General features: G+C 41.2%; 1 protein-coding gene across 2 annotated transcripts in view; it reads left to right on the top strand.

Moving 5' to 3' along the window:
* Positions 1–12,500, top strand: part of LOC123765626 (uncharacterized) — a 145,422-nt gene that overhangs the window by 60,570 nt on the left and 72,352 nt on the right. For both annotated transcript variants that reach the window (XM_069333882.1, XM_069333881.1), the window contains exons 2-3: positions 6,287–6,361; positions 8,752–8,823. In XM_069333882.1, coding sequence (XP_069189983.1) covers positions 6,287–6,361; positions 8,752–8,823 — 147 coding nt within the window. The remainder of the gene's footprint in view (positions 1–6,286; positions 6,362–8,751; positions 8,824–12,500) is intronic.

Here is a 12,500-nt window from a genome sequence, read left to right as displayed (position 1 = left end):
ATATTTACAATATATCTAACAAGACAAATGTAGCCATATTTTGTATTTTATTTCCATACGGTAAAGAAGGGTTCTCGTAAGATGTTGCAACTTCGTGAAAAGTTGTTTTAATCCCGGATAAAATTTAATAAAGAACACTTTCCCAAGACTTACAAGTGTTGCTGGTGATCCTCAAGAAGACAGTTAAGAAGCTCACTGCTGCATCTTAAGTTTGGACAGAAGTCTGAAGGAGACTCTGACCTTAGAAACCTAAAACATTTTCAACCCAGACAACAGTCTGTTGCATTGTCAAAGAATTATTATTCTTTTGTTTTTAATAAAAGGTGCGTATATAAGCATAGACGAATAATGATTATACATATATATGAATACTGTTTATATATATATATATATATATATATATATATATATATATATATATATATATATATATATATATATATATATATTATTAAATATGACCGAAAAAGTAAGATTAATAATTCTAACACGAATTTTCTCAATCTTTCGTACATTTCTTTTCACTGTTGGAGGTAAATCAAAAATCAATTCTCCAAAATTCATTTTTATTTCTAGTCTGACGCGACACGAGCGCGTTTCGTAAAACTTATTACATTTTCAAAGACTTTAGTTCACAAATACACAACTGAATAGAACTTACGCATCTCCGATTTTATATCTACATTTGAGTGAGGTGGAAGGGGTGATGTGGCATTAACACAAGACAGAACAAGAGGGGGCATTAATAGGGTATTAATTTCATCAACTCAAGACAGAACAAGAGGTGGTATTAATAGGGTATTAATTTCATCAACACAAGACAGAACACGAAACAATGGGTATTGAATAGAAGTGTTTGTAGAAAGCCTATTGGTCCATATTTCTTGATACTTCTATATTGGAGCGGAGTCTTGAGGTGGGTAGAATATAGTTGTGCATTAATTGGCTGTTGATTGCTGGTGTTGACTTCTTGATGTGTAGTGCCTCGCAAACGTCAAGCCGCCTGCTATCGCTGTATCTATCGATGATTTCTGTGTTGTTTACTAGGATTTCTCTGGCGATGGTTTGGTTGTGGGAAGAGATTATATGTTCCTTAATGGAGCCCTGTTGCTTATGCATCGTTAAACGCCTAGAAAGAGATGTTGTTGTCTTGCCTATATACTGGGTTTTTTGGAGCTTACAGTCCCCAAGAGGGCATTTGAAGGCATAGACGACGTTAGTCTCTTTTAAAGCGTTCTGTTTTGTGTCTGGAGAGTTTCTCATGAGTAGGCTGGCCGTTTTTCTGGTTTTATAGTAAATCGTCAGTTGTATCCTCTGATTTCTGTCTGTAGGGATAACGTTTCTATTAACAATATCTTTCAGGACCCTTTCCTCCGTTTTATGGGCTGTGGAAAAGAAGTTCCTGTAAAATAGTCTAATAGGGGGTATAGGTGTTGTGTTAGTTGTCTCTTCAGAGGTTGCATGGCGTTTCACTTTCCTTCTTATGATGTCTTCGACGAAACCATTGGAGAAGCCGTTGTTGACTAGGACCTGCCTTACCCTACAGGGTGTGAAGAACTCTGTAGGGTAAGGCAGGTCCTAGTCAACAACGGCTTCTCCAATGGTTTCGTCGAAGACATCATAAGAAGGAAAGTGAAACGCCATGCAACCTCTGAAGAGACAACTAACACAACACCTATACCCCCTATTAGACTATTTTACAGGAACTTCTTTTCCACAGCTCATAAAACGGAGGAAAGGGTCCTGAAAGATATTGTTAATAGAAACGTTATCCCTACAGACAGAAATCAGAGGATACAACTGACGATTTACTATAAAACCAGAAAAACGGCCAGCCTACTCATGAGAAACTCTCCAGACACAAAACAGAACGTTTTAAAAGAGACTAACGTCGTCTATGCCTTCAAATGCCCTCTTGGGGACTGTAAGCTCCAAAAAACCCAGTATATAGGCAAGACAACAACATCTCTTTCTAGGCGTTTAACGATGCATAAGCAACAGGGCTCCATTAAGGAACATATAATCTCTTCCCACAACCAAACCATCGCCAGAGAAATCCTAGTAAACAACACAGAAATCATCGATAGATACAGCGATAGCAGGCGGCTTGACGTTTGCGAGGCACTACACATCAAGAAGTCAACACCAGCAATCAACAGCCAATTAATGCACAACTATATTCTACCCACCTCAAGACTCCGCTCCAATATAGAAGCATCAAGAAATATGGACCAATAGGCTTTCTACAAATACTTCTATTCAATACCCATTGTTTCGTGTTCTGTCTTGTGTTGATGAAATTAATACCCTATTAATACCACCTCTTGTTCTGTCTTGTGTTGATGAAATTAATACCCTATTAATGCCCCCTCTTGTTCTGTCTTGTGTTAATGCCACATCACCCCTTCCACCTCACTCAAATGTAGATATAAAATCGGAGATGCGTAAGTTCTATTCAGTTGTGTATTTGTGAACTAGTCTTTGAAAATGTAATAAGTTTTACGAAACGCGCTCGTGTCGCGTCAGACTAGAAATAAAAATGAATTTTGGAGAATTGATTTTTGATTTACCTCCAACAGTGAAAAGAAATGTACGAAAGATTGAGAAAATTCGTGTTAGAATTATTAATCTTACTTTTTCGGTCATATTTAATAATATATGTCTACAGGAAAGACTGCTACCAAAATATACTAATATATATATATATATATATATATATATATATATATATATATATATATATATATATATATATATATATATATATATATATATATATTGCCTTTCCATTGGAGACTTTCGGGGCCGTGGAGAGGAGGGGGGGACCTGCTGCATGGGTGACAGCTTCTTCCCCAGTATCAACCTACCCTGGCTTTGCGCCCTGGAGAGGCCACTCCAGACCGACAACCAGAGCGCAACTCCATAGTCTCCTGAGACTGATGGATGCCACTCTATATATATATATATATATATATATATATATATATATATATATATATATATATATATATATATATATACAGATACTAAGAAACAGAGGATAGTAAAGAGGAGACAGGCAGAGATAGTAAAGAAAAAGGACTTGAGATCAAAGCTGAAAAATCCTGTTGACTAATCATTAGTTATGTCAACATATTTTAGTTGTGATTCTGTGTGTATCCATCCTCTTATATAGGCTGGTCGGTACAACGACCGCCTCGCTGCATGCAGGGAAGGCGTTCGATCCCCGAGGGTCCTGGTAATATGTCATCTTTCCGTCACTCCGTCGCCACATCAGTTCCTCGACCTTTAAGATATACATATGACAGCTATATACACAGCTATACACATGACTTTATCCTGGTAAATTTAAAGCTTGTGGGAATCAATAGCGTTAACCTATTAGCTTTTTTTTAGGGGGGGGGGGGTGAAGGGAAATGGAGCTATCAGGAGAAAGCGCCAAGCCATTACGACTATATAGCACTTGGAAAGGATCAAGATAAGGATTTGGGATGGAACGGGAGGAAGGAATGGTGGCCCAATCACTTGTGGATGGTCAGGGATTGAACGCCGACCTGCATGATGCGAGACCGTCGCTCTACCGTCCACCCTCAAGTGTTTTTTGGGGGGAAAGAAGAAACAAAACAAAAAAATAGATCAATGAACACATTTTGATAGCATATTTTTTTTTCTTTAGCTTTGTTTCCTTGGGGAAGAAAAATGGGCGGCTAAAACTTTAATATAGTGGTGCTATCAGAGAGTTGAGAGCAGGACCGCCGCGCGCCCTGATGGGTCCAGACATCTGAGTGGTAACTCATGATCTGACTGGCTGAGCTGGGGATGGTACAGGTCTCAAGTGTGAGGTTGGTGAGACGGAGCCAGAAGGTCACTCCGCCTCCATGCTCTCAGAGGAAGAAGAATAAGAAAGAATAAGAAGAAGAGGGGCAGGAGATGATTGAAAAAGACAGAAGATGACACCGTGTTTATGCTCCAAAGAAGAAGGGAAGGCATGGGGGCAGACGATATAAGATGTCACTTATATTGCCAAATAAGTGACATCTTCATATGCAGCCGGTGTCGTCATTGAAGAAAGACATGTCCTTTCTGTGCTTACTCTGTAGACAATAACTCTATGTACTCTATGTACATAGAGTACTATGAATGTACTCTTGCGTTATGACAAGTTTTTTGTGAGAAAGCTGCAAACAATTACGCTTTCATGCTGCTGCTGCTGCTACTGCTGCTGTTGCTGCTGCTGTTGCAACAGTTACAAGCCACCACAGCTGAAGAATGTGCTGTAAAATCGAGCCCTGGATGTTTGGCTCAGATTTACATACAGCAGAATGGAGGTGCGGTGGAAAATTAATACGTGTGAGAAATTAGGTTAGGTTAGGCTAAGTTAATTTAAGTTAGGTTAGGTTAAGTACCGAGAGATGATGTTTCACAATGCAGCTCGTCCTCCAAAAATTTTGTAACGTCAGGAAAACGCTAAATTTATTAAAAGTATCCTCTCCTAACCTACCACCTGAGGACCCACAACAGAAAACGGGACAGTACGTCACTTTCGCCAGCCGCTTCCATTTTTCTACCACGACAATTTTTGTTGGCCTTATGTAACACATACGAGCGTAAAGCGATGTTCTTTGTAGGGAGGACAGGTTGGGGTAATTACCTTAGGTAATTACCCAACTTTTTAGTAATTAGGTAACCTGTGAAAGTAATCCTATTATACACATTAGTTACACACACTGTAAATATGGTCATTGCTCATACTACTTCAGCGAGCTAAATAAACTCCATTTTGACCTCTAAATTGAGTATTTATTTGCAATTTCATTCATATAACTTATTTACTACTCAAAATTGTCGAGTTATTAACGCACACATTAAAAAAATAACAAGTTAATTATATACTTCAACGTAAAGTTGTAACTAATCGCTAGATTTGGAAGGAGTTTGTAAATACATTCATCTACATACTTCCCCAAGCATCGCACACTTAATGTAAATTATGTTGCAATTTGTCCTGGACAAAGCCACTATTTCGAGTAAATTTACTGAAGCAGTGCTCGGAAGTTAGTGGTTCGGGGGGAGACCACATCGATCTTCGAGCAACGGGTGACGAAGGGAAGATGAAATGGGATGAATTGTTGATCGCAGAGACCGGGAAGTCTCCAAGCCCGCTGAAGGAGGTCGGTGTTGATGATCTTGGAGGCCGGGAAATCTCTAAGCCCGCTGACGGAGGTCGATGTTGATGATCTTGGAGGGCCGGGAAGTCTCCAAAGCCCGCTGACGGAGGTCGGTGTTGATGATTTTCGAGGCCGGGAAGTCTCCAAGCTCACTGACGGAGGTCGGTGTTGATGATCTTGGAGGCCGGGAAGTCTCCAAGCCCGCTGACGGAGGTCGGTGTTGACGATCTTGGAGGCCAGACAGTCTCCAAGCCCGCTGACGGAGGTCGATGTTGATGATCTTGGCGGCCGGGAAGTCTCCAAACCCGCTGACGGAGGTCGAAGTTGATGATCTTAGAGATTATATGCAGTCTCTAAGAAGCCACACCACAGAGAACACGAAGATCAGCATCCCATGGAAGATGGATCTGATTTCAATTATTCTCTCGTGTCTTGAATTCAAGGAACGAACACGGAGAACATTAATTGGAGAACACAAATATAGACAGAACATGGCCCTTGTTGAAGAGAACCAACACTGAGAGTGAGAACTGTGTGAGAGGAAATAACCTATAGTGACCACTGTGAGAGAGAACACGATGAGAAAGAACACGATGGGGGAGAGAACACAGTGAGACAGAGCAAGCATAAGAACTCCAAAAGTATTCAGATGCGTTGACAAGAATACGAGACGCGAAATTAAGGAAAACTCACATTGGAATGCAACTTCAAGGCAACGTTATCTTTTTATAACCGGCAAATAAATGATAACATATTTATCTACAAAATATCTATTAAAACATGGTATTATGAATTATAGCCACAAAACAAGATATTATGAAATATATCCACCAAACCAGACATTGCATTATCAATATATCCACCAAACCAGACATTGCATTATCAATATATCCACCAAACCAGACATTGCATTATCAATATATCCATCAAAGAAGACATTGCATTAAATAAAAATTTACCTGTTAAATAAAACATTAAATAAAAATTTACCTGTTAAATAAAACATTAAATAAAAATTAAAAGGTAAAAAATTTACCTGTTCTGTGGAACAGAACAGGTAAATTCCCGTGAACAGGTCCTCAGTGAATTTCTAACTTAATATTTAATGTACCTTACAGGGTCGTGAAAGACCAGCTGGAACTATGTCGAGTGACTCGCCTGGACTTCCACAACTTCCAGCAGTTGACTTACCTGTAAGTTACCTGTGTCAAAAAAAAAAATCTCTATGACTTTACCTCTGTTACCACAAAAAATTCTACTTCTCTTTTATATTTTATCTTATTATATGTTCTCCTATTTCTGGTTTCTGCTTAGTTTTGGTATCATTATTTATTTGCTCTATAATTATGGTTTTAAAGAATCTGTTTCAGGTATTGAATGGTATTAAAACTTTCTTCTCTAGAGGATATGTCTTTTTTAACCTCAAGATCTTTCGCTTTAGCTCAGCCGAGTTCTTGTTTCTGTACCGAACCAGATTTTCTTTCTCTTGGAGTATACATTAACTACACCTTCCATACATGCTTCTGTTCTACCATTACTATACCCGCCAGACACATGTTCCTTCATCACTACACCCGTTATACACATGTTTCTCCATCACTACACCCGGTACACACATGTTTCTCCATCACTACACCCGGTATACACTTGTTTCTCCATCACTACACCCGGTACACACATGTTTCTCCATCACTACACCCGGTATACACATGTTCCTCCATCACTACACCCGGTACACACATGTTTCTCCATCACCACACCCGGTACACACTTGTTCCTCCATCACTACACCCGGTACACACATGTTCCTCCATCACTACACCCGGTACACACACATGTTTCTCCATCACTACACCCGGTATACACACATGTTTCTCCATCACTACACCCGGTATACACACATGTTTCTCCATCACTACACCCGGTACACACATGTTTCTCCATCACCACACCCGGTACACACATGTTTCTCCATCACTACACCCGGTATACACATGTTCCTCCATCACTACACCCGGTACACACACATGTTTCTCCATCACTACACCCGGTACACACATGTTTCTCCATCACTACACCCGGTACACACACATGTTTCTCCATCACTACACCCGGTATACACACATGTTTCTCCATCACCACACCCGCTACACACATGTTTCTCCATCACTACACCTGCTATACATGTTCCACCATCACTACACACATGCCTCTGCCCACCACAACACCCCCTTCTCTCTCAAGCCAACACCAGACTGTAAATCATGTGTAAACACTAAACTGTAAATCATGTGTAAACACCAGACTATAAATCATGTTTAAAGCCACATTTTTTACCTCTTACATGACCCTTGACACTTTTAAAATGATTGTAGTTTAGCTTATGTTGATAAATTGCGAGATTTGTTGATATACTTTCTAGATTACTTACTGAGAACTATAAGTAACCTAACAATGAAATAATGTTTATACTCAACGAGAGTACACTCACAATTGACTCACACTGAGTCTGTTGTACTCATTTGGGGGGTAGAAATAGCCTAAGCTACTCTATCCCTTTGAGATGTATTTATTGCTTATCTCAATAAACATACTTGAACTTGAACTTGAAGCAACATCAAATTTGAATGAGGCATCAGCGCTTAGGGCACAGCATCTATAATCTCAGCCCTCTGTAGTACTATAGAGTGCTGAGACTATAGAATCATATTGACTATAGTCGGTCAGCTCTCACTGTCTTTCATTACTGGTTCATTAAGTAAGTACCAGCTTCGTCTGGGTACAAAATGACAGGCTGAACAACCCAACGGGGTTTTTTCCTACTACGGAAGGCAGAGAGGGTGTTGTACATGCTTTTGGGAGAGTTTATTCACTCACAGGATGAGTGACGCTGCCCAGTAAACTGTAAAACGCCCTTGACTGGTGGAGGGGAAAAAAATTGTTATTGACTACCTCTGGATAAAAGCATGTTTGCACATGAATGTTTTCTACTTTATCCTGAAAAACACCTAGTGTACTTTTATATTATTTATCCTAGTATACACACACACACACACACACAGATACGTACATAATGTCTTTTTTGTCCTGACATACACCCACTTTATGTTCCTCAGGTACACACTCATATATATATATATATATATATATATATATATATATATATATATATATATATATATATATATATATATATATATATATATATATATATATATAACTGAAAACTCACACCCCAGAAGTGACTCGAACCCATACTCCCAGAAGCAACACAACTGGTATGTACAAGACGCATATTGCTTCTGGGAGTATGGGTTCGAGTCACTTCTGGGGTGTGAGTTTTCAGTTGCATATTGTCCTGGGGACCATTCAGGCTTGTTCGCATATATATATATATATATATATATATATATATATATATATATATATATATATATATATATATATATATATATATATATATATATATATATATCCTAATCCCAGCAGTAACTATGTAAAAGTTGCCTCTAATCCTGTATTTATTCCTGTAATCTTGGCTCAAGCGCTATTATGTACTAATTAATTGAATTGTTTTCAACAGGGCAATCACCCACTCAGGCCTCCGGGAGGTGGAGGACGGCGCCTTCGGTAACTTACCTAAACTACGCACTCTGTAAGTGTCACCTTTACTTAAAGAATGTAAAAGTGTGATGTGTTTGTTGTATATATATATATATATATATATATATATATATATATATATATATATATATATATATATATATACTTCAGAAATAGTGTCGTATGTTTCAGAAAAATATTGTGCGTAAAACTATACATTTTATTTTTACAGTTTTTAGTATTTTGTGTATGAAGTGTCAACTGGTTTACAAAGAGTCGTGTATGTTGGAGTGGAGTGCTGGTGATGAGGTCGTGTGTGTGTGTGTCTCGCTGTGTGTGTCTGTGTTTGTGTGTGTGTGTGTATGTCTCGCTGTGTGTGTCAGTGTTTGTGTGTGTGTGTACTTACCTACTTGTGCTTGCGGGGGTTGAGCTTCGGCTCTTTGGTCCCGTCTCTCATCTGTCAATCAACTGGTGTACAGGTTCCTGAGCCTATTGGGCTCTATCATATCTAGATTTGAAACTGTGTATGGAGTCAGCCTCCACCACATCACTTCCTAATGCATTCCATCTGTTAACTACTCTGACACTGAAAAAATTCTTTCTAATGTCTCTGTGGCTCATTTGGGTACTAAGTTTCCACCTGCGTCCCCTTGTTCGCGTTCCGCCCGTGCTGAAGAGTTTGTCTTTGTCCACTCTGTCAATTCCCCTGAGAATTTTGTAGGTGGTTATCATGTCTCCCCTTACTCTTCTGTCTTCTGTGTGTGTGTGTGTGTGTGTATTCAGCTAGTTGTGCTTGCGGGGGTTGAGCTCTGCTCTTTCGGCTCGCCTCTCAACTGTCAATCAACTGTGTCTACTACTACCTTTTTTCTTCCGCCACACCACACACAAACATACATATCCCAGGAAGCAGCCCGTGACAGATGACTAACTCCCAGGTACCTATTTACTGCTAGGTAACAGGAGCATAGGGTGAAAAAACTCTGCCCATCGTTTCTCGCCGGCGCCCGGGATTGAACCCCAGACCACAGGATCATGTATCCAGCGTGCTGTCCGCTCGGCCGGCCGGCTCCCTATATGTGTGTGTGTGTGTGTGTGTGTGTGTGTGTGTGTGTGTGTGTGTGTGTGTGTGTGTGTGTGTGTGTGTGTGTGTTAGTGTGTGTGTGTGTGTGTGTGTTAGTGTGTGTGTGTGTGTGTGTGTGTTAGTGTGTGTGTGTGTGTGTGTGTGTGTGTGTGTGTGTGTGTGTGTGTGTGTGTGTGTGTGTGTGTGTGTGTGTGTGTGTGTGTGTGTGTGTGTGTTAGTGTGTGTGTGTGTGTGTGTGTTAGTGTGTGTGTGTGTGTGTGTGTTAGTGTGTGTGTGTGTGTGTGTGTGTGTTAGTGTGTGTGTGTGTGTGTGTGTGTGTGTGTGTGTGTGTGTGTGTGTGTGTGTGTGTGTGTGTTAGTGTGTGTGTGTGTGTGTGTTAGTGTGTGTGTGTGTGTGTGTGTGTGTGTGTGTGTGTTAGTGTGTGTGTTAGTGTGTGTGTTAGTGTGTGTGTGTGTGTGTGTGTGTGTGTGTGTGTGTGTGTGTGTGTGTGTGTGTTAGTGTGTGTGTGTGTGTGTGTGTGTATTAGTGTGTGTGTGTGTGTGTGTGTGTGTATTAGTGTGTGTGTGTGTGTGTGTGTTAGTGTGTGTGTGTGTGTGTGTGTGTGTGTGTGTGTGTGTGTGTGTGTGTGTGTGTTAGTGTGTGTGTGTGTGTGTGTTAGTGTGTGTGTGTGTATGTGTGTGTGTGTGTGTGTGTGTGTGTGTGTGTGTGTGTGTGTGTGTTAGTGTGTGTGTGTGTGTGTGTGTGTGTGTGTGTGTGTGTGTGTGTGTGTTAGTGTGTGTGTGTGTGTGTGTTAGTGTGTGTGTGTGTATGTGTGTGTGTGTGTGTGTGTGTGTGTGTGTGTGTGTGTGTGTGTGTGTGTGTGTGTTAGTGTGTGTGTGTGTGTGTGTGTGTGTGTGTGTGTGTGTGTGTGTGTGTGTGTGTGTGTTAGTGTGTGTGTGTGTGTGTGTGTGTGTGTGTGTGTGTGTGTGTGTGTGTGTGTGTACTCACCTAATTGTACTCACCTAATTGTGCTTGCGGGGGTTGAGCTCTGGCTCTTTGGTCCCGCCTCTCAACCGTCAATCAACTGGTGTACAGATTCCTGAGCCTATTGGGCTCTATCATATCTACATTTGAAACTGTGAATGGAGTCAGCCTCCACCACATCACTTCCTAATGCATTCCATTTGCTAACTACTCTGACACTGAAAAAGTTCTTTCTAACGTCTCTGTGGCTCATTTGGGTACTCAGCTTCCACCTGTGTCCCCTTGTTCGCGTCCCACCAGTGTTGAAAAGTTCGTCCTTGTTTACCCGGTCGATTCCCCTGAGGATTTTGTAGGTTGTGATCATGTCCCCCCTTACTCTTCTGTCTTCCAGTGTCGTGAGGTGCATTTCCCGCAGCCTTTCCTCATAACTCATGCCTCTTAGTTCTGGGACTAGTCTAGTAGCATACCTTTGGACTTTTTCCAGCTTCGTCTTGTGCTTGACAAGGTACGGGCTCCATGCTGGGGCCGCATACTCCAGGATTGGTCTTACATATGTGGTGTACAAGATTCTGAATGATTCCTTACACAGGTTCCTGAACGCCGTTCTGATGTTAGCCAGCCTCGCATATGCCGCAGACGTTATTCTCTTTATGTGGGCTTCAGGAGGCAGGTTTGGTGTGATATCAACTCCTAGATCTTTCTCTCTGTCTGTTTCATTAAGTACTTCATCTCCTATTCTGTATCCTGTGCCTGGCCTCCTGTTTCCACTGCCTAGTTTCATTACTTTGCATTTACTCGGGTTGAACTTCAACAGCCATTTGTTGGACCATTCACTCAGTCTATCCAGGTCATCTTGTAGCCTCCTACTATCATCCTCTGTTTCAATCCTCCTCATAATTTTTGCATCGTCGGCAAACATTGAGAGGAACGAATCTATACCCTCTGGGAGATCATTTACATATACCAGAAACAGTATAGGTCCAAGGACTGACCCCTGCGGGACTCCACTTGTGACGTCTCGCCAATCTGAGACCTCACCCCTCACACAGACTCGTTGTCTCCTGTTGCTTAGGTATTCCTCTATCCACCGGAGTACCTTCCCTCTCACTCCAGCCTGCATCTCCAACTTTCGCACTAGCCTCTTGTGTGGCACTGTATCAAAGGCTTTCTGACAATCCAAAAATATGCAGTCTGCCCACCCTTCTCTTTCTTGCCTTATTTTTGTTGCCTGGTCGTAGAATTCAAGTAACCCTGTGAGGCAGGACCTGCCATCCCTGAACCCATGTTGATGCTGTGTTACAAAGTTCCTTCGCTCCAGATGCTCCACTAGTTTTTTTCGCACAATCTTCTCCATCAGCTTGCATGGTATGCAGGTTAGGGACACTGGCCTGTAGTTCAGTGCCTCCTGTCTATCCCCTTTCTTGTATATCGGGACTACGTTAGCTGCTTTCCAAGTATCTGGCAGTTCCCCTGTTGCCAGTGATTTGTTATACACTATGGAGAGTGGTAGGCTCAGTTCTCTTGCTCCTTCCTTTAGAACCCAAGGGGAGATTCCATCTGGGCCTATAGCCTTCGTCACGTCCAACTCTAGTAAACACTTCCTTACTTCCCCACTGGTAATCTCAAACTCTTCCAGTGGTTCCTGGTTAGCTATTCCCTCACTTACCTCTGGAATTTCTCCTTGT

Source organism: Procambarus clarkii, chromosome 30, assembly GCF_040958095.1.
Source record: "Procambarus clarkii isolate CNS0578487 chromosome 30, FALCON_Pclarkii_2.0, whole genome shotgun sequence".
Taxonomy (NCBI): Eukaryota; Metazoa; Arthropoda; class Malacostraca; order Decapoda; family Cambaridae; genus Procambarus; species Procambarus clarkii.
Note: the sequence above shows the minus strand (reverse complement) of the source record. Positions and strands in the feature narration are given on the sequence as shown.